The following is a 23,615-nucleotide window of genomic DNA, read 5'->3' on the forward strand; positions in this document are numbered from 1 at the left end:
TGAAGAGGCACGGGGGTCACTGGGATAGTGAGATGACATTGTAATGAGATGAGAAGCCTGGATGCTTCTCGAGCTGAGAGGACACCGTCACGTGCAGCTGTCTTCCTTTAGGAAACCCACCCTGAGGGTACGGAGCAGTACAGCGGCTAGAGTGTAAGTCCAGCACACGCCCAGGTTCAATTCCCACCGCCATAGAGCACAGTGGGGTGCAGCCGTGGAGGCCCCCAACCACCTCTGGGCATGGCCCTGCAGACTCACCCCACTGCTGGGGTGGTCAGGTAAACCCAGTGCCGCAGGGCCTCAATTGAACTGACAGCTCAACTGACCAAGAATTGCAGGTAGGGGGGCTGGAGCGATTGCAGAGCAGGTAGGGTGTTTGCCATGCACTAGGCCCACCCGGGTTCGATCCCTGGCATCCCATGTGGTCCCCCGAGCACCACCAGGACTAAGTCCTGAGTGCAGAGCCAGGAGTAACCCTTAAGCATTGCTGGGTGTAACCCCCCAAAAAGCAAAAAACAAAACAAAACAAAAAAACTGCAGGTAGGGCCCCTAACTTCCTGAGCACAGTTTGGGAGCCCCCCTCACAACTGCCTACCAAAAGTTAAAAAGTCTGATTGGGCAGTGAGATGAATGTGCTATGCTATGATGCGTGTCTTGTTAGGCGTACGGTAGGCAGAGGGCTCTAGGAGAAGGTGGGAGGGATGAGGGGAGAAGGCCAAGGACGGCTTCCTAGGACAGGAACAGTGGCGTCGGGTTGGAAGAGCAGGTGGGAGTGCATGAGCCAATGAGGAAGAGAAGGCACTCCAGACGGGCCAACGGTCCCCACGCGTCACCCTGACAGATGTGCAGCTGCCTCTGTTGGAAGCATATGCCAGAGACGGTGATTCATTCACCTAAGAATTAAGACTTCTGAAATAGTTATGTGGGAACAGCTTGCGCTTCTCCCAGAGCTATTTCTCTGCTCAGGTTTTGAACGACTTTCATTATTTCTGAGTCTCAGCGTCTTGAGGTGATGAATAATCTCTTGAAATATAAGCTTTAATACCAACACCAATGAACGTGGTACGTGATTAAGTTTGAGAATATGGTTTACATTTAAAAAAACGTCAGGGGCTGGAGTGATAGCACAGCGGATAGGGCGTTTGCCTTGCACGCGGCTGACCCGGGTTCAATTCCCAGCATCCCATATGGTCCCCCGAGCACCACCAAGAGTGATTCCTGAGTGCAGAGCCAGGGGTAACCCCTGTGCATCGCTGGGTGTGACTCAAAAAGCAAAAAATAAAAAATAAATAAAAAATAAAAAACATCAGTGAGCTATAAAGAAGGAATATACAGTTGCTTTCACTGCTCCATAAACTAAGTTTCAAATCAGTTTAGTTTTTTTTGTTTGTTTCTTTGTTTTTTTGCTTTTTGGATCACACCCGGTGATGCACAGGGAATTACTCATGCACTCAGGAATTACTCCCGGTGGTGCTCGGGGGACTATATGGGATGCTGGGAATCAAACCCGGGTCGGCCACGTGCAGGGCAAACGCCCTACCCGCTGTGCTATCTCTCCAGCCCCTCAAATCAATTTCTAAAGGGAAGAAATTAAACAGTGGTCAAACGCTGAAACATCGGACTGTGGTTATTACTGGACTAGGTTGCACGCTAAGCCCTTGGAGAAGAAGCTCCTGCTATAAACTGGCATCTTTGATTTTATTTGTCTCCCAGGGCCAAACCCAACAGTGTTCAGGGCTTCGTCCTGGCTCTGGGCTTTGTGGGGTCATTCCCGGCAGTGTCCGGGGACTTCATGCAATGCCAGGGATCTAACCAGGGGTGCAAGGCAAGTGCTTTAGCCCCTCAACTAACTCTCTGGCCTTTGGAAAGCTGTTTTCCTTCTTAAGGATCCCGTAGCCACAACTTTTGAGAGCTGGACAAGGAAACTTTACTCGTTACTGGGCCACTAGCTGGCACTTAAACGTTCAAGAGAAAAAAAAAAAGCCAGCTGAAAAATGGCACTGGAAAAAGAATACTGCTGTCCAATAAGATGCTCACATTCTACAGCAACAGAATTAATGGCAATAAAGGTGGGTATTAGGAACCAAGGCTGAATAACAGTTTGATGATCTCATTGATAGCACTCCCAAGGAATGAAACTATTTGAGAGCCAATAGGAAGAATAAATACATTTTAAGTATTGTGAAAATAAAAGATTTCTGAACATCACTTAATTAGTTCACCTCCATTTAACAGGAAAAATGTTATTTATAAATTTGTCAGCCTTAGTCAGAAAAAGTTCCCGAACTAAATCTATCTTAGCAATATAATCAAATATTTCAAATGCCAAAGAATTCCCAAAAGTAGTTATTCTCAGTATTTTAAAATGTATTTTTAAAAGGCCATCTATATTTCCTTTAATTTTTCAGATTTAATATATCAAATCAAATAGATATTTGCTCAAAGACTCTATTCCTTGTGCCCAAATTATCACAGTGTGGTTAAGTGGCTTCAGAGAATCACATCTAATTTTCTAATTTTCCTATGTGAACTTAGGCCTCTCATATTGTTTTTAAATGTTTTAATAAAAAGGCTATTTCCTGCCACTCACATACTTCTGCCAAGCTTAGTGTTTATTTTATTTTGTTTTACTTTAGTTCTGTTAAAATTGCACAATGTCACATGGAAAAGACGTGAACATATGCAATAAGTTCAATTTCAGAATTTAGAACCAGTAATAACTCTTTGCCTGTGGTTTAAATCCACTTATTCAAAAACTCAAAACAGAGGTCAGAGAGATAGTACAGGGGTTAAGGTGCTTGCCTTGCATCCCACTGACCCCATGACCCCACTGCCAGGGGTCACTCCTGGGCACAGAATTAGAATTAGTCCCTAAACACTGCCAAGTATGGCCCAATTCTCTTCCTCCCGCCAAAAAACAAACAAATGAACAACTCTCCAAGGAAGACCAGGGGTGTTAGTTCAGCATTAAGACACTTCCTTTCCTGAAGCTGACTCTAGTTCCATCACTGTAACCATGATCCTCCAAGCATCTCTGGGTGCAGCTTTGGAAACTTCCCCACACTTCTCGCTATGGCCCTGAAGATCCCTGGGCACTACCAAGGTGGCTCAGGTTAATCCTCAGCACTGCAGGGTCTTCACATTGAACCGCCAGTCTGGTGGAGAACCGCAGGGAGGGGTCCTGAGCCCTGCCCTAGAGTCCCCCTCCTTCCCCTGGACCCGATACATGAAGAAACGATAAACTCTGAGTGGCTGAGTGGTATGTGTCCTAACAAACAGGGAACTGAACCAGATCCGTAGCTGTACTGTGTTTCACTGAAAACATCATCTCAAAGGTTTGATCCTTACTATATTGCTGGGAGGATAAGAATGAAATCGTGTGCTACACTGTGTCAAGTCTAGCATCCATCATGACTCCAAGAAAGGAGCACAGAATAAACTAAGGCAGTCTTCTTCAGACCTAAAATTAACAGCAGTCTAAATTAGGGCAAGCACCTCTAAACAAACCCTACTTCATCTCAGTCGCTGCCTCCACTCCACACCAACACCCCCTTCGCTCACTTTTAACAGCTCACAGGCGGTAATGTGTAATGCTAGATGGCAAATTCTGGCAGAGTTTTAATTTCCTGTTACAGTCAACTAAAATATCTTCAGATCGTGTTAATAGAGACAGGCAATGACTACAGTACAGTCAAGCGGATTCCTCTATCTCACTGAGAAAGATTCATTTTTCAGTTACTTGAGTGAAGAACAATAAAGATGCAACACTTGCTGATTTTGAAAACCTCTAAGTTTAACATCATCAAAAAAATAATCTATCTTACATGCCTATGTTAAAATTTTAATATTCAACAGCTTCTTTGCATTGAAACATGTAAATGTATATCTGACCTGGAAGTACTTCTGACATGGATTCCCCAGATGTCGGCAACAGTGCAGGAAACAAGTTATAAGCTGAAATCTGGAAAGAGAAATCATAGGAGAAATTAAAATTTCATAACAAAACATAAAATAATAACCTTCACAGCATTGAAAAAATCCATTTAGAAGCCATTGAAATAATAAATGTTGGCGTGTAATGCTTAATTTTTTGTTTATAATGGTTATACAACTTTTGGCTAAAATGTGAATTCCTGCATATTCACAGTCCCCACAAACATTTCTTGCTTATTTTTCCCTTGCCAGTTTCAGTTCTTTCCCTCCTTTCTTCCCTCCAATCCCCACCCCATTCCACACTGTGAAGTTAACTGTTTTTTATTAATCCATATAACACAGAAGCTAATAAGGGAAAAACTGGTACCTTTTACTATACGCAAATTTAAACCTTCTGTTTAGAAAAAAACACAATGGCTATCCACACAGTCAAAGCAAAGAAAGAAAGAAAGAAAGAAAGAAAGAAAGAAAGAAAGAAAGAAAGAAAGAAAGAAAGAAAGAAAGAAAGAAAGAAAGAAAGAAAAGGAAAAGACCTGATAAAAAAACTTTAATAGAAAGGGAAGCTTTCTACAGAAAGAAGAAAAAGTTCCCTCAAATTCTTAAGAAAAAACATGAACAAGCCAGTTGCAAAATAAGCAAAAAACAGAAACAAGTCCCAGGAGAAGTACACATGCAACTTACCCTACTCAAAACAAACCCCCACACACAAATCAGTAATAGCAATGTATTGGGTCTCCTCCATCAGTGTGGAATAAAATAACAAGCTTGATAATATAACACAAGGACGCTGGAAATAGGACTTTTCAAACCTTGTTGGAGGGAATAAGAACTAGCAAAACTATTTGGGGGGTCATTTAGAAATAAGAGAAAATTCAGAATACTCGGTGCCTATTTCTCAACAACCATTTCTAAGAGTTTATTCTGCATATACATTCACGTAGGTTCTATTGATCTAAAAGCCAACGATCAGTAGCAAGCAAACTGTTCTTCAGTGAATAATAGGATCATTAACTTGTGATACATCCATGGGATGGAAAACAATGTCACCACTAGGAAAATCTAAGTGGATCTATACAAACTGACTCCCGAAGAGCTTCAATCAAAGCACTGAGAAGCAGAAGCAGGCAGAGGATCAGATGGCCTGATCCAGTCTGACTAACCACTTTTTAAAAATCATCTTGGCTTTTGGAGGCCACATCCTGAGGTGCTCAGGGGCTCAGAGGGTGCACAGGGGTCGCCGGGAATGGGCGCTGGTCAGCCGTATGCAGGGCCACACTCTGCATGCCGTGCCATCTCTCTCTGATGAAACACCTTAAAAGCACACATATTTATTATGTATGTACACATGCTCACATAGACTTTGCCTTTACACAGAAAATGCCTTAGAAGAATAATGAAGAACTAAGTATAATGGTAAACTGCAGGCTACCACATTAAATTCATAAGAGGCAAAACTGAAAAGTGACCCTGTTTTCAAAGGCTTGCTATCAGGAATACCACATGGAACCAACCATTTACTACACTAATTCAATTGCAGATAGTGCATGGCTGCGTTTCTATAAAGTACCACCCCCCCCCCCACTGCACTCATTTGTGGAGTGTAGGGTAGCATCACATGAGGCTGACACCCAAGGACCGTAAATACAAGGGCCAGGGGGATTGCCCCATAGCTGGAAGACTACTTCATGAGTGGAGGGGAGAAGGCAGATGGAATGGAGAAGGGATCACGAAGAAAATGATGGCTAGAAGAACCAGTTGGGATGGGAGATGCATGTCAAAAGTAAATAATGGACCAAACGTGATGACCTCTCGGTGTCTGTGTTGCAAGCTATGATGCCCAAAAGTAGAGAGAAAGTATGGGGAATATTGTCTGTCTTAGAGGCAGGGGGAGGGTGGGAAAGCGGGGGTATACCCGGGATACTGGTGGTGGGGAATGTGCACTGGTGGAAGGATGGGTGTTTGATCATTGTGAGACTGTGACCCAAACATGAAAGCTTGTAACTATCTCCTGGTGATTCAATAAAATTTTAAAAATTTTAAAAAAGAAAAAACAGAAAAAAAAGTACCCCCCCAAAAAAAAAAACAGAAAAATATATTTATCTCAGCAGAAAAGTCTATCATGGAGGGCAGAAAAAAAGGCAAGCCAGAGCCAGTCTCTGGGCTCTAGGGTGCCACGATGGGGCGAATAAAATGAGGCACCTGTGGGCTTATTTCTGTGTGCTTGTTTCAGGAGACATTACAAGAGAAAGTCAAATGCCAAGAGTTCTTCTCTTTCGAAAGCATCATTCAAACTGAGAAACTTGATGTTTGCAAAGACTAAATTCTAATCTAACCTTTCCAAACTAGTAACCTCTAATGGCCACTACTTCCAAAGTTTATGATTCAGATAATGACCAACAACCTGGTCTACTGGCCCACGGTACATTTTTAATTATGTTTCCCCGTGCTGTGGGTAAGGCTCATTACTCCAGCATAATAGAAAGGGTGGGTTTGCTTGAAACGGTTCCAAAATAACAAGAGCTAAAGCTTCCACCATGCACTTTTGCTTCTCCCCTTATCTTTTTTTGGCTCCTTAAAAGCATTTCATAGCCCAACTTTCTTCCTTTTCTTAGTTTTTTAAGTTAGAAGCAAGAACAGAGATGAGGTGATAGCCATTTTACAAAATAAGGGCCAATAAAATAGAAAGAAAGCATCGTCACAGAAGTATTCTGAGAACTCTTGAATTAAAATCCTGCACACGTTTTAGTGTAATAAACCTTCAAAGGAAAAGCTTTTCCCCAACTAAAAAAAATGGCTAACTTCTATGATAACTGGACTTTCTGCTCTCACTTTATATTGATATGATCCATATTTAATCCTTCCTTGCCATTAGCGGCGCATTATGCTAAGAAGACAATTCCCCTTATCACAGAACATATAGGCTAGCAGGAGATACTGATAGAAATTACAGAATTAGTTTCTCTAAATAGTGTTTGAGTGGTATTTTCTAGAGAAAAATAACTTGGCTCTCTGAGAAGATATCACTTGTATTACTTGACATCCCGTTGTTCATCGATTTGCTCGAGTGGACACCAGTAACGTCTCCACACATCCCTGATGCATGCTAGTGTAGCCCAATGGCATCTGCTCGCTCCAGAGAAGATATAATAAGGGAAAACGTGTGAGAGTAGAGTCAGCAAACAATGTGAAAATATCATTTGTGGGAATTTGGTGACGAAATGGGATTTAGTGAGGCAACCTTTTTAAGTCCCTACAATGTGCAAGGCACTCCCTACCCCTGGGATGAAGCCTAAGCGTGCAGTCATTTTCCTCAAGGCTCTGGACACTGAGAATCAATCTAACCTAGTAAACCAGCTTCTGGAGATTTAGATTAAGCATGGATTGATCCAACACAGCCAGAGGTCTGAGAACACAAATGCACACAGGCATAGCTTTAATAATAATCTACAGGAAATGCGATACAGATGCCACCGGACCCTGCACCAGGCTGTTTAATTCAGGACAACCAGGAGCGGGCGGGTGCGTTCCCCTCACCACCCCAACAGGGCCAACCCCGGCAGCCGAAAACCTGCCTCACCCAGGCAGTGAATCTATTCCTGGGCCACGGGGCAGCAACATCTCGTACCTTACACCACCAATATACCAAGAGTAGCACACAACATCTGACTGGGATTCAAGTAGAAGGCAACCAATCTTAGGGGGAAATACATTTACCCAGATATAGATAAGCACACAGGGCCAACCTTTGACAACATGTTACTAATCTCTTATAGGAGGGCTTAATGGCTCCTCGGTGAAATTCAACAATCTTCACACACACTTTCCTCTAAGAAACCCTTTTAGTCTCATTTTCAGTGGATTATTTATAACAAGCAATACAAAATAAATTATGCTAGTTCTGCTTTGGGGGCAGATTTCGGGGTCTGGGATGGAAATATGGTGGTGGGAAGGTGTAATGGTGGTAGAATTAGTGTCTGAATACTAAATGCAATCAAATATTTAATTTGATTACATTGTGAACAACTTTTAAAAAATTAAAAAAGAATAATATACAGCTTTGAGACCCAGTATCACAGCCACTAGTAACACCGTAGAACTCTGAACACTGGGAAGGTGAGTACAGCAAACAAGACACTAAATATTTAACTTTAGTTAATTATTTAAATGTATTATCAATGACTATTTTAATTACCATGTCAATATAAATCTATAAATCACTAGTTTATTTGTGGGAAATAATTAAGAATATCCGGAAATACCTGGGTTAGTGATTTTACTTTTTTACCTCTAAATATTATGCAATATATGGGCCTGGAGAGACACAGCAGGGGTGAAGGTGCTTGCCATACAGATCCTGGGTTCCAATTCTGGCACAGCATTTGGGCCCCGGGCACCACCAGTGATTCCTGAGTGCAGAGCCAGAAGGAAGCCCAGTCAGGTGCAACACAAATACTCACCCTCCACACAAATTAACCAAGTACAACATAAATTAACCAAGTACACATCAAGCCAAGTACACATCAAATATTTCCAATGAAAATTCTGCATCAGAGTCAAGTGCTATAAAAATATCTCATTAGTACTTTAAAATTATTTATCACAATGAGGACGTTACTGGTGCCCACTCGAGCAAATTGATGAACAACAGAAGGATAGTGCTACGGAAAAAAAAAAGATACTGGGCTAGAGCAATAGCCCAGAGGGTAGGGCGTTTGTCTTGCACATGGCTGACCTGGGTTCAATTCCCAGCATCCCATATGGTCTCCCGAGCACCACCAGGACTTAACTCCTGAGCCAGGAGTAACCCCTGTGCATCGCCGGGTGTGACCCAAAAAGAAAAACAAAACAAAACAAAAAAAAACCACCCAAAACTTAAAAAAAAAAGATACTGTTTTGGGTATACTGAGAAAAAAACATGCAACCAGGGCTCTGGAGACTGTTCCAGGGACTAGATGCAAGCTTTTCTTTTTCTTTCATGGTTTCCCAACCAGTACCAGGAGTAAACCGTGAGCAACAACCCAAGGGCAGTACCTGAGCACTGCCAGGGAAACGCTCCCCTCCCTGCAAAACAAACAAACAAAAACAAAAAACACTTAAAATTAATTTCACTTTTTAAGCAATGTAGCTACCAGATGATACTGGTGAGTGGTATAGCCATATACCCCAAACACAGACTCAACAAACCTGAAAACATGAGCTTTCAGCTGCAACCACTGAGACTCTGAAATGTGCCTGTCCAGGTGACAGGCCAGGTTGGGACGGGAGGGGACTACAGGAACACGGATGGAGGGAAGTTGACAATAGTGGAGGGACTGGCTTGAAATATATGCCTAAGACTCAACTATCAATAACTCTGCAATCACAGTTCTTTGACTTGAAAGAAAAAACAATGTGGCTACCAGAAAACACTGAAGCATGTATGTGGCTCACAAGCTAGTGCTCCTGGGTGAGTCTAGAATCTGGAAACGTCAGGTGGGAGTGAAGAGGAGGGGCATCCGGGCATACAATGAGTTTAACTGTTTTTTTTTTTTTTTTTTGCTTTTTGGGTCACACCCGGCGATGCACAGGGGTCACTCCTGGCTCATGCACTCAGGAATCACCCCTGGCGGTGCTCAGGGGACCATATGGGATGCTGGGATTCGAACCCGGGTCGGCCGCGTGCAAGGCAAATGCCCTACCCGCTGTGCTATCGCTCCAGCCCCTTAACTGGTTGTGTTTAATCGCCCCTAACTGGTTTCCAATCAATCAAACAGTTCACAGATAACCAGGTGCAGGGAAAGCAGGGGACAAGAAAGGAAGCCCCCAGTGCTCGGAGTTGCCTATCTGGGGCTTCCAATCTCCCGGCAGAGTAACCTCTTCTCCTTGGCCCTTCGCCTATGTCCAGACAGATGGCAGGCCATCAGAGGGTCTTACCCACGTGAACAGGGCAGTGACTGGAGACCAAGGCGAGCCAAGCGGTCAGAGCCTCTTTGGGCAATGGCCCTAGAGAGACCCAGCAACAGATCCCAGAGCAGTGGCCCCAGCAAGGGAAGACAGGGGACAGAGTTCCGGCCGCAGACTCCAGACCAGGACACACACACAGCGGACAGAGAATGGCACAGGGACAAGACTAAGATGTCACGATTTGGATTGGGCATCAAGGGATAGGCCGAGTGACATCACTCAGCAGTAAAAAGTCTGAACACCGTTGCAGCACTGTTCACAATAGCCAGAATCTGGAAAAAACCGGAGTGCCCCAGAACAGATGACTGGTTGAAGAAACTCTGGTACATCTATACAATGGAATACTATGCAGCTGTTAGAAAAAATGAGGTCATGACGTTTGCATATAAGTGGATCAACATGGAAAGTATCATGCTAAGTGAAATGAGTCAGAAAGAGAGAGACAGACATAGAACGATTGCACTCATCTGTGGAATATAGAATAACAGAATAGGAGACTAATATTCAAGAATAGTAGAAATAAGTACCAGTAGGTTGGCTCCATGGCTTGGAAGCTGGTCTCACATGCTGGGGAAACACGCAGCTCAGATAGAGAACACCAAGTAAAATGTGGTTGGAGATCCCGCCCGGGAAGGGAGATGCGTGCTGAAAGTAGACTAGAGACTGAACACAATGGCCACTCAATACCCCTATTGCAAACCACAACATCCAATTGGAGAGAGAGAAATCAAAAGGGAGTACCCTGCTACAGAGGCAGGGTGGGATGGGGGGGGGGGAGATGGGGTTGGGGGGAGGGACACTGGGTTTATTGGTGATGGAGAACGGGCACTGGTGGAGGAATGTGTTTGTGAACATTGTATGAGGGAAAAACAAGTTCTAACATGTGTGAATCTGTATCTGTACCCTCACGGTGATTCACTAATTAAAGAATAAAATAAATTTAAAAAAATAAAAATAAAAAGGCTGAACACTGAGATGGCCTACTTCCCCGGCACCATCAGCTGACTTCACAGCCCCGGGACCCCCAGGCCAGTCTTTCACACACTTAAGAACACAATGGCACAGGAATAAAGCCACTTCTGTGGTAACAGGGAATACGGACAGATTTCGAAGCCTCACCCTGATCAAAAATATTACCTACTTTTTGCATAAAAGCAAGGACAAGGAGAAAGGCTCCCTCAGCCCTAAAGCTAGAGGTTGGCCAGCGCCTGCTTGCAGCAAGAGCTTTTGTTCCATAAAAATCACACACTAAGTTCAAAGACACCCAGAAGCAGAGGAGGTCACCGCTGGCCCCAGAAGAACACTCTGGTGATTCCAAAACAAAGGATCCGCCACCTAAGGGAAATGGCTCAGCCACAAAAGTTTCCCTTCTGCAGCCTTTTCATGTGCCGCTGGATGGAAATCCAGCCTGCGGACATGACTCAGTGGCAGCACTGCAGGAGTTTAAGGAAAGCCCAGGGAAGCACACCCTATCAGGAGCCACCAAGGCCCTATTAACGGCATACCACTGGCATGTACCTATTACCTGTTCATGCTACTGCTGGCAGCCCACACTGCAATGTGGTTTAATTAACACAGACTGCAGCGCAGGCACTGCCATGTTTTTAAGTTACTAAAATAAATAAATGACATGTCACCTTTTATCTGGCTCCAAAGAACATACCAGAGGCTTTATTTTTTAAGCAGGGAGGGGCCACATTAGGTGGTGTTCTTCCGGCTCTGCACTAGGGAATATACTCCTGTATATGAGGTCATTTTATGGGGCCACCTAGGATGCCGGGATTGAACCTGGGCTGGCCGCATACAAGGCAAATCCCTACCTGCAGTATTATTGCTTCAGCCTCCACAAACTATGTACTTTTAAATGAAATCATATACATATATATATATATATATATATTTAAATGTACTGAATCAACATGAGACAGTTACAAGCTTTCATGTTTGGGTTACAATCACACAATGATCAAACACCCATCCCTCCACCAGTGCACATTCCCCACCACCAACATCCCCGGTATACACCCCCTTTCCCACCCTCCCCCTGCCTCCTTGGCAGACAATATTCCCCATACTCTCTCTCTCTACTTTTGGGCATTATGGCTTGTAACACAGACACTAAGAGGTCATCATGTTTGGTCCATTATCTACTTTTGGCATGCATCTCCCATCCCAACTGATTCCTCCAGCCATCATTTTCTTAGTGAGTATCATGCTAAGTGAAATGAGTCAGAAAGAGAGGGACAGACACAGAAGGACTGCACTCATTTGTGGAGTATAGAATAACATCACATGAGGCTGACACCCAAGGACAGTAGATACAAGAGCCGGGAGGACTGCCCTATAGCTGGAAGCCTGCTTCATGAGCAGAGGAGAGAAGGCAGATGGAACAGAGATATCATGTACTTTTATATGATACCCAAGACAGGTGAGAGATAAGTGAATTTCCCAGTCTTTCCAAATTCAGCTGAAAACACTAAGTCTGACATTCTTCTGAATTCACCTCTGTGTCTTACCCACTCTCTAGACCTTCAGTTCTTCCCCACAGTTCTAGAACTGCAGCCCAGGCCTCAAAGAAACCTCCTTCCCTTACCGCCTTTCAACTCTATCTTTCCCCTCTTCACATGCCAGTTAACACAACGCCATTCCCAGCAACTGGCTTACCCCCAAACCTCCAGAATAAAGTTCTTTCAGCCATCAATGATCCCATACACATCAGATCCTAGAGCCTCTCAAACCTTTCGTGATCTTTTTTTTAAAATTTATTTCTTTATTTTTAATTAGTGAGTCACCGTGAGGGTGCAGTTACAAATTTACCCATCTTTGTGCTTGTGTTTTCCTCACACAATGTTCGAGAACCCATCCCTCCACCAGTGTCCATTCTCCACCACCAATGAACTCAGTATCCCTCCCACCCTCCAATCCCGTTCCCCTCCTTTCGTTATTTTCAAGTAGCCACTTTTCCGAAAATTCTAGCCTGGTGCAATTAAGTCTAGGCACACAACCTCAGTTCTAAGAAATATTTTGAACTACCCTGGGGTGAATGCAACCCATTTACACATATAAGTTCCAGAAAAGGAAAAACAAGGTGAGACATCCACTTGGATAAACAAACTCTCAGCCTTCAAGGTTGTGAAAAACGCTTATCAGTTGCTCACCACCCCGGACAGAGAAAGCCTAAGTGAGCAACTATAGACATAGACTCAGAGAGGCATGTACTAAGTGGGCAAGACAGAGATCGGGACCTGCACTGCTCTCAAGTGCCACATAGTACATAAAGTTAAGGAAAAAATATACTAAATATGATTGTCTTACATTTCCATTTCCAGTTCCGGAGTACAGATTTTATGTCAAAGTCACAAAAAGGTTAATTCACATTTAGAACTTGTAGGCTCAGGTCATTCTAATGATGCTGTATATTTACACCAGTGCTCGGCAGGCCACTAAAAAGCTCTGCCGAGTAAGATACTCCCTGTTACACAAGATTTTCCTGGATACTGCAACACACTTATCATTCCCCTACTTCCCTCTGAAAAATACAAGTTGTGAAATTTTCACTCATTCTGGGGGTGGGTTTCCAAAAATCAGAAAAGTCAGCCACAAACTTATTTTTAAAATTTCTTTCTGGGGCCAGAGAACTACTATAGGAGGTATGGTGCTTGCCTTACACAAGGCTGGCCCCAGTCCAATCTCTGGCACCATGTATGGATCCCTGAGCACTTCCCGGAGTAATTCCTGAGCAAAAAGCCAGGAAGAAGCCCTGCGTACAGCCAGGTGTGCTACCTGGGGTAAAAAATCCTTTCAGTGGCTGATATAGTACAATATAAGCTGCTTCTCTTAAACAACTAGAGCACTGTGCTGTTATGATGTGCACAAAATAAAGAGTACTTAAATAAGTGCAGGTACATCGAATTGATCTGTGTATGCATACTCAATCTTATGCATTTTATTTCAGTATTTTTTAATTTCACATCAGAGGGAACACAGGTATGGCATATATTACTTTCAGTAGGAATAAATGATTTTTAACTTTTGTACTTCAGGGTCACAATCAGTGGTGCTCAGGGCTTACTCCTTATTGTGTGCAAGCAAGAGTCGTACCTACTATATAATCCTTCTTTGTCCCAAATATTAACTTTTTCTTTAAAAAAAGATATTGATTACTAGAAAAAATTCTTATCAAATGCATACCTAGGTACTGAACAGCCAGTGTTAAAAATCAGTAGTTAGGGGCCAGAGTGATAGTACAGTGGGTAGGGTGCTTGCCTTGCACACTGCTGGCCCAGGTTTGATCCCTGGCATCTCCATATTGACCCCCAAGCCAGCCAGGAATGGTTCCTGAGCAAAGAGCAAAGAGCCAGGAGTAATCCCTGAGCACCAGCGGATGTAGCCCCCAAATACACAAAAACAAAAAATAGATATTTATGGCTGGAAGAAAAGAGTACAGGGGCTATGGTGCCTACCCCAGCTCCAATGCCCGTTTCTGCGCACGGAGCCTGGAGTAGACCCTGAGCAACACTAGGTTCACTCCCTCCCCCCTTCCACACACAAACACGCACACACAAATCAGTATACAATGGTAGCCTAAATTTATCACATATATATTTTAATAGGGTGGTGGCACCAAAAGGAACAAGGACTAAAACTATCTCAAATGTCTTTTATTTGGCAGGGAGGGGCTGGGTATTCCTAACTCTGGGCTCAGGTGTCATTCTGTCTTAGGCAAAAGATGTTAATTTGTGATTCGAGCCTTTTATCTTTTTTGGGGGGCGGCATCCTTGGCAATTCTCTGGGGTCACTCCTGCCTCTGCACTCAGGGATTACTCCTGGCAGTGCTTGAGAGAACATACAGGTGCTGGGGGTAGAGCCTGGGTGAGCCGTGTGCCAGGCAAGCACCCCACCCTCCACTTGCTCTCCGGCCCGGGAGCTCTTTAGCTTAACCAGCTCACCGTTCCCACAGCCAGATTCCAACACCATTTCTAATAACACTACAAAGAAAAGTATGTCCAGACAGGGAAAAACTTGCTTATTGAAATCTATCCTGGGGGAATTGCAACCACCATGAAGACACCTTTTCTTGTATAGAACAGACAGAGCAATAAATATCGATTGTTCCACTTAAGAGTTACCATTATAACCCTTAACAAGAAATTTTTTTTTTTTTTACGTGAACATGAGCTTTGCCCTCAGAGCTAGCTGACATCCATTTTTTTCCCTATTTCCAAGACATAATACCTGCAGTGGAGAAGAACTAGTCAGTGTTTAACGTTTCTAAGAAGAGGGTTTAAAGCAGAATATGCAGAGCTGAGGATGGGGCGGGAACGTCCCCATCTCTTCCCAATGAATCCGGCCTAGTGCTGGGATTGGCTCTGGTCAACAGGGATGGAGTGACACAGAACGTCTAAAAGCCTGGATCCATTCCCCATCCCCTGCAAAAAAGATACGGTTCATGCTACTGCCACGGGAAGCGGCAACCCACTGCTAGGATGCAGTACACGGCAGGAGTGCTGAATCCTCTTCTGAGCAAGTGCCATGCTGTAATACGCAAACCAGACCACACTATGACACTGACAGTTTTTCTAATCTGCTGTCAGGACAGCTATGCAGCAATAATTTTATTAAGAACTAAACAAGAAACAAGTTAAAAGCCCATCAACTAGGAACGTGATTGAAGTTTCATATCTATATATAGAATAGTATAGCACTGTCGTCCCGCTGTTCATCGATTTGCTCGAGCAGGCACCAATAACGTCTCCATTGTGAGACTTGTTATTACTGTTTTTGGCATATAGAATATGCCACGGGTAGCTTGCCAGCCTCTGCTGTGCGGGCGGGATATTCTCAGTAGCTTGCCGGGCTCTCTGAGAGGGGCATAGGACTCAAACTCAGGTCGGCCATGTGCAAGGCAAACGCCCTACCCGCTGTGCTATCGCTCCAGTCCTATACTATACAGTATTTAAAAGTGTGGGTGTTCTGTATTTTGTTACAAAAGAAAAATCTTTACCAGAGCCAGAGCAATGGCACAAAGATGAAGGGACTAGCCTAGCATGTGGCTGCAACTAAGACACTCATTTAAATCCCAGCATCACATATGTTTCCCTTGAACCCCACTAGCTGTGCTCCCCCGCCTAATACATCTACTGTGACTGAATGAAAAAACTAGCTATGCACTAGTGTGATGAGTTTAAGCTAATTTCTGTATGTTTGAAGATGAACACAAAAGCAAGTAGGAATAGAGGCAGCATGTGGTATCCTTATTTATACATTTAAGAAATATTTTTATGGTGAGCAAAAGAAATTTAGAAAATTACACAAAACAAATACCTTAATAATTATTATAAAAAAGCTCATAACGACTATTCAAGAAACAACTCAGCTAGCCACCCCGGATGGCCATCCTTGATTTATGTTTTCCCCCAGAGTAAACCATCTTGAACATACAGCAATAACTTCATGACCTTCCTTGAGGATTTCCTTACCTTAGTGTACAACCTAGTTAACACTCTTTGGTCTTAGCCACTCTTTAAAAAGTGCTATGTCCAGGGGCTGAAGCAACAGCACAGCGGGTAGAGCGTTTGCCTTGCACGTGGCCAACCCGGGTTCGATTCCCAGCATCCCATGTGGTCCCCTGAGCACCGCCAGGGGTAATTCCTGAGTGCAGAGCCAGGAGTAACCCTTGTACGTTGCTGGGTGTGACCCAAAAAGAAAAAAAAAAAGAAAAAATGCTATGTCCTTTTCCTGCTTTGTGTTTGGGGCAGGGTAACACCTGGTGGTGCTCAGGGACTAGTCCTCGCTCTGGCTAGGGGTCACTCTGGTAGTGCAGGGTGCTGGCAGCAAAAAGCATGCAGTCAGACTAGTGACTTAGCTCTCTGTCTTCAAATCTGACGTCTTCCCACTGCACTTCATCTCTATCCCTACTCTCATTTTTCTTCCCGACTACTCATTGTGGAACCTGGGCCCATGGAGGAAGAGTGTGGGTTCTGCTCATTATGTACGCATTTAGGGCACAGTTGATTTCTTCACCCTCTGAATGTCCTGCCGATTGGCAGCTGGAACCCAGAGGCTCAAAAAGACTGAGATTCAATCCATCTGATGGTCTGATATTTTGTTAAGAAAGCTCATGATAGATACCAAGTTCTCATTCGTTTAAAAATGTATTTTGGGGGCTAGAGCGAGGGCACAGAGAGGGCATTTGCCTTGCATGCAGCCAACCCGGGTTCGATTCCCAGCATTACATAAGGTTCCCCGAGCACCGCCAGGAGTGACACCTAAGTGCATGGTCAGCAGTAACCCCTGAGCATCACCAGGTATGACCCAAAAAGTGAAAAGTAAAGTATTATTATTTTAAAAATCCTAGGTACCATGGTTTACAATCGTGTTAATATTGTACTTCAAACGTAACACAATCCAGCACCACAGCCTCCCCATAGTGCCCATTTCCCTCTGCCACTGTCCCAGTGTTCCCCCCACAATCCTAATGCCCCTGCCCACCCACCCCATCACTGTGCTCAGCTTCCTAATGATGCCCAGTTCTGAGTATCTATTGCTTTGGGGCATTTGTTATATCCCTACGTGTTTCTTCACATCTCCTATATGAGGTAGTTCTATGTCTGTGCCTCTCCTTCTGGCTAGCTTCATTCCGCATGATCCTCTCCAGAGCCATTTCTGAAGCAGCAAATCTTTTCTTACAGTTGAACAGTACTCCACCGTGTAAATGTACCACCATTTATCTAGGAACCCACTGTTGTAGACTTGGGTTGCTTCCAGATTTTGGCAACTGTGAGAAGTGCTGGTGAGCTAGTCACTGCTGTTCAATGTCTACATCCAATAAATTAATGGAGACATTTTCTCGCCCTTAATCAACACTGAGTAAAAAAGATGCTTCCAGTCATCTATCAGATGGTAATCCTGTGGTATCATTGCTATAAGGAATAATATCAGGTATAAATACTTGAGTCTTTCAAGATCACTTTTGAGATCATATAATGGTGCTCCTTTTAATTTCACAGGGTCTCAATAACTTGTTTTTCAGCTAGTAAGTCCTCACTGACATAAAGATGTCTGAAATTATTGATCTTGAAGTTCAGATATCCAACTTCTTCCAACAGACTTGAGAGTCCTTGAGACACGGACCCTTAGCTGTCCTGGGTTCACCTTCTATCTCTCTGGTCACTATTGTTTGAAGCTTGAACCTTTTGGAGATTCCACAGGAATAGCTCAGGCAAACAATATTTCCTCCTCTGATTTCAGACATGGTAAGTAAAGGTTGCTGTTCTTTAGATTTGCACTTGGTCTTAGCCAAAAGACCAAGATATGATTGTTCTTTATGTCAGAAGGATAATTCTGCTAGACATAATTAGTAAGAATTTCCATTTTCCTTCTAGTCCATTCTATTTTGCGCTTAAAAGTTTCTGTCCGAAAGAATACAAATAATCAAATTTTCTTATTGAAATTTATTTCTAGATGCCTAAATGATTTTTTACTTTTTAATACAGTGATTTTACTGGCATATCATGGTATTGGCCATTTTAAATATGTATTATAAAATATTAGCTCTTTAAAAAAAGCAGCTCAAGTGCTTTTCATAATTTCCCTTAAAATACAGTATTTCTATATTCCTTGCTTTGAGTTCCTTCTCCTTTTATCCTATTTTGAATCTTTTTGCCTATCTTCAATATATTACAACTCTTCCCAAATCATTTTTTATTTCCTTTATCTTTTTAACTATTTTCTTTCTTTTTCACAATCAGTTCTTCTTAGGGAAATATTTATGTTCATTTAATTTAGTGCCCATCTTGAGAGTTTATTTCTAAAATGAATTTTTATTTCTAATTCTTGACATATGGCATCTTTTGCCTGAGATTTCTCTAATTCACAAGTATGCTCTTGTTTTAAGTCTTAAGTAATCTTTAAATCTCTTTAATCTTTTTAAGCATTATATTACAATTCAGTCTTTCACTGTGGGGCCAGAGCAACAGTACGACAGGCAGGGCACTAGCCTTCATGCGGCATACCCAGCTTTGATTCCTGGCACCACATATGGGTGCCCTGAGCCCACCGAGTGGTCCCTAGTGGAGAGTCAGGAATAAGCCCTGAGCACTGCTGGATGTAAGACAGCCCCTGCCCCTAGCAAAAAAAAAAAAAAAAGTGTTTTTGGCATGTGTTCAGTGTAAGAATGTACTCTGTTCCATTTTGAATTTTGAATTTAATTCATTTATTTATTTTGACTGGAGGCCATACACGCCACTGCTCAGGGCTTACTTCTGGCTCTACTCTCAAGGATCACTCCCAGAAGTTCTCAGGGATTGAACCCGGGTGGGTCATATGCAAAGTCAATGCCTTAACCACTACTATCTTTCTGGCCCCTCTCTTCCATTTTTGAAATAGTAACTTTGAATCATATTCATCTTTTTTAATATTCTACATTTATACTAAGTTTTATAAAGTACATAGTACATCAGGATGTTTCCTATGAAAACTTCTCTTGAATGGAATAAGAGTCATATTTTTAAATTATGCAATTCACAAAAGCGAAAATAAACTTTCATTAGAAAAAACATAAAATTTATATAACTTAAAAAATGTTATTGAATCACTGTGAGATACAGTTAAAAGCTTTCATGTTTGAGTTTCAATCAAACACCCATCCCTCCATCAGTGCACGTTCTCCACCACCAATGTCCCCAGTATACCCCTCCTTTCCAACCCTCCCCCTGCATCCATGGCAGACAGTTTCCCTCATACTCTCGCTCTACTTTTGGGCATTATGGTTTGCAATACAGATACTGAAAGGTTATTATGTTTGGTCCTTTGTCTACTTTCAGCACCTATCTCCGACCATCACTGACTTAGTGATCCCTTATCTTTTCCAGCTGCCTTCTCCCCCAGTTCATGAGACAGGCTTCCAACAATGGAGCAATATTCCTGGCCCTTGTTTGTGTCTATTGTCCTTGGGTGTCAGTCTCATATTATGTTATTTTATATATATAATAGGGCTGGAGCGATAGCACAGAGGTAGGGTGTTTGCCTTGCATGCGGTTGACCCGGGTTTGATTCCTCTGCCCTTCTCGGAGAGCCCAGCAAGCTACCGAGAGTATCTTGCTGGCATGGCAGAGCCTGGCAAGCTACCCGTGGCATATTCGATATGCCAAAAACAGTAACAACAAGTCTCACAATGGAGATGTTACTGGTGCCCGCTCAAGCAAATCAACGAGCAATGGGATGACAGTGACATATATATATATATACATATATATATAATATAACATTTAACATCCTCCCCTATAAGGACAGGGATTGGGCTCCATTCATCAATATATCCTTACTGCCTGGCACACGGCAGATGTTTAACAAGTAGTTCATAAGGAATGAATAGAAAAGTTCACCAAAACACTAACAGCAAGTAATCTCTGGATGGCAAGATTTAGAAAAAAATGTCTTCTATTGTTTCATGTGACTGATTTGTATTATTTTCTGAGTATAAAACTGAGAAACAACCAGCTTGTACCTGAAGCTAGAACTATATATCATCAGATACATTTTTAAATGAACTAAGAAATCTCCCAGTTTCATTGACTATGTCTTCAACCCATATGACATAAAAGGTGATACATCTGAGTTTTACTACAAAAGAGCAGGTTCAGAGTTTCTGAAGATGGACCAGAACACTATCTGCTTTGCATACTAGATTAGATGAATTTTATGCTGCAGCTCAGAAAACATGTTAATAGAACTTTTCATGGGGAGAGGAAGGGACTTTAAAAAGCAAAGAACTGTTTGGGCTCCCTACGGAGAATGGTTTGCAGTGCACACAATTTATGGAACAAAGAAAACATCTTCTCATGAACTCAGCATGCTGAGCCATCCCGAATCCAACTGAGATATGCCGAGGGCAGGGACAGAAAGCACCCAGCAGAATCACCCCAAACACGAGTGAAATGAAGCTTCCATTTGCTTAACTGGGCCCTCATAGCTCCATTAGAGGAAACATAAGCAATGGACTGCCCCATAAAGCAGACGGTCTGCTCCAGTTCTCCGCTCGCTTGCTTTCCTCCTCACTCTCTCCCCCCTCCCCCACCCCTCCTGATAATTAAAGGGAAGAATAAAGATCTTGCTAAATTGGCCAAGGAAAATGATTTCATATGAAGTAGAATGCAGGCGATTCAAAAGAAAGATTTCCAGTGTCCCCAGAAGCTGACACAGGTCATTTGGCAGCACCGACATCACCGAGAGAAGCCATTCCAAGGGCAATTACAGCCTACATGTTATGGAAGATGTTGGCGGGTGCTCCGAACCGTGGCCAGAAGGCCGGCTGAGAGCTGAGAACTGATGAGGCCTTGTTGAACGAGCAATGGGATGAGCAGCCGGCACACGGGGCATCTGACTTCTTGATTTGTGGCTCAGAAGAACCTGGCTTACTTCTGTCGCCTGCTAATTGTTAGTTATCATGGCAGACTGTGGAATTCCCTTCCCCACCAGAGACTCACGTCCCATCGTGCAAGGCTGCTTTAAGTGGAAAAATCAGAAAAAGGAAAAGAGAATCTAGCAGAGAACCCTCACAGAAGACATAATCCACTCACTTCTAGTCTCTTCTATGCTCTAGGGACAGGTTTGGACACATAAAGCATACCCTCACATGCCAGTTAAGGGTCCACACCAAAAGCTTGAGAGAGGCAGAGCCAGGAGTCCTCGATGGTGCTGGCTGGGATCTATCCAGAAAGGACCCTGTCCCCGCACTTCAACACTACGTCAGGTCTGAGCTTCTGCCAGGAGAGGCCCAGCAGATGCTGATACCAGCCCGGGAATGGGGCTCAGGAGCATTTTTTAAGGGTTTACCTGGGCCACACACCAATCTCTGCCAGAGGCCATGGCCCAGAAGAAGACGGAGCGCCAGCAAATTAAAAACCACGCATCATGTTGGCTAATCAAGGAAACGAACAGCTGCACCCCGGCCCACTCCGACCCAGGTCAGGCCCACTTGAGCCCAGAGCCCTTTGTCCAGTATTATATTCTGTGGCCTCCTGCAGGCAGAGGAAGGAAGGATAGAGCTGGTGAAAGAGGATCACAGGATAGAGTTACCAGGCGCTCGATCGGGAGTTTCAGGGAAGCCGACTCGTCTTAAACCAGCCAGGAAAGTTTCTCCTCAGCTCTTCACCAAGTGCCAAAGGACTTACCTTCTGACTTGTCTCTCAACTCTCTCTGGATCACACAATACCGACAAATTATGTTGTTGCTGTTTTGGCTCCTGTTAAGGGCTCATTCCAGTGCTCAGGAAAACCACAGGCAGAGCCAGAAACCGAATCAGTTCAATCCCGACCCTAATTTCACCACAGAATGGCTGAGAAAACAACTAGCAATTTTCCCTTGTGGCTGAGTTGTTATCATCACCGTGTCAGCAACTGCACGCAGGGCTCCACCCATGCAAGACATGTGCTTCACCACGAAGCCACACCTCAGGCCCCTGACAATTTTCTTTTCTTTTCTGTTTTTGCTTCTCTGGTTTGGGGGCCATGCCCAGGTGGTACTCAGAGGTGACACCTGAATCTCTGCGCTCAGGAGATGCTCCCAACAGTTCTCAGGGAACGAGAGTGCTATAAACTATAGAGTTATGGGGATCAAACCCAGGTCTCCCACATGTAAAGCATGCATTCTGCCCACTGGGCTATCTCTCTAGCCCCGACAATTTTCTTAATGATAATAACGTCTAAGCCAATGATGCTCTGACTAGTAACTATGCACAGTCTTACGACACTATACAAATTAACCATTGTAATGCTCAAACCATCCTGTGAAGACATGAAATATCTTGCCTGAGAACAATCATAAGCAGGGAGGTAGTAAAACTATTTTAACTTCTCTGAACTTCAATACTTGCATTACATATATATATATATATATATATATATATATATATATATACATACTGTCACTGTCATCCCGTTGCTCATCGATTTGCTCGAGTGGGCACCAGTAATGTCTCCATTGAGAGACTTATTATTGTTACTGTTTTTGGCATATCCAATTTGGCCACAGGGAGCTTGCCAGGCTCTGCCATGCGGGTGAGATATTCTCGGTAGCTTGCCAGGCTCTCTGAGAGGGATGGAGGAATCGAACCCGGGTCAACCGCATGCAAGGCAAACGACCTCCCTGCTGTGCTATCACTCCAGCCCATATACACACAAATACATATACATACATACACAAAATATATTACATAAAATCTACTTTATTTTATATATTAAATATATATATATACAAATATGTCAAACATAGATATATCTCAAATGCCACTTTGCATAAATAAACACACAGGAAGCAAGTTAACAATATTTAGATTTGCTCCTTCTCTTTGAACTCTGGCACCAAGCCTATCCACGTGCTCAGAATCTTTCTCGGGCAATCCAGTGCGAGCAGGAAGAGAAGTGTCCGGTAACCTCTCTGGCCTGCCGTCTCATTCATGTTCCATGACACCCCTTTGAAGAAAATGCCCCAAACTGGAGACTGGGGCACGAGAGCGTGGACGGACCAGCCTGGAACAAGCCTGAGCCCTCTCTGCAGCAGGGAGGCCACTGCAGAGTGTGCCTGTTTGGTGGCGCCTCACTCACCAACAACCCAGTTCCCCGTCCCTGGCCCCCCTGACAGAGTGTAGTTGTTAACGGCCTGGAGAGCAGAGAGGAGCCAGTTCCTAGTTTCCCTCCCCTTTCCCACGTTCTTGTCCCTGGCACAGCTCGGGGCCTGAG

The 23,615-nt window shown here is 43.6% G+C and overlaps 1 protein-coding gene across 6 annotated transcripts in view; it reads right to left on the minus strand.

The window, feature by feature from the left end:
- Positions 1–23,615, minus strand: part of APBB2 (amyloid beta precursor protein binding family B member 2) — a 359,038-nt gene that overhangs the window by 165,409 nt on the left and 170,014 nt on the right. For 5 of the 6 annotated variants that reach the window (XM_055138249.1, XM_055138252.1, XM_055138253.1 and 2 more), the window contains one exon: positions 3,892–3,961. In XM_055138249.1, the coding sequence (XP_054994224.1) occupies positions 3,892–3,910 (19 nt within the window). In that variant the 5' untranslated portion in view covers positions 3,911–3,961. Of the gene's footprint in view, positions 1–3,891; positions 3,962–8,218; positions 8,311–23,615 lie in introns of those variants that run through there. The other variant, XM_055138251.1, reaches the window with a different exon arrangement.

This window comes from Sorex araneus, chromosome 5, assembly GCF_027595985.1.
Source record: "Sorex araneus isolate mSorAra2 chromosome 5, mSorAra2.pri, whole genome shotgun sequence".
Classification (NCBI taxonomy): domain Eukaryota; kingdom Metazoa; phylum Chordata; class Mammalia; order Eulipotyphla; family Soricidae; genus Sorex; species Sorex araneus.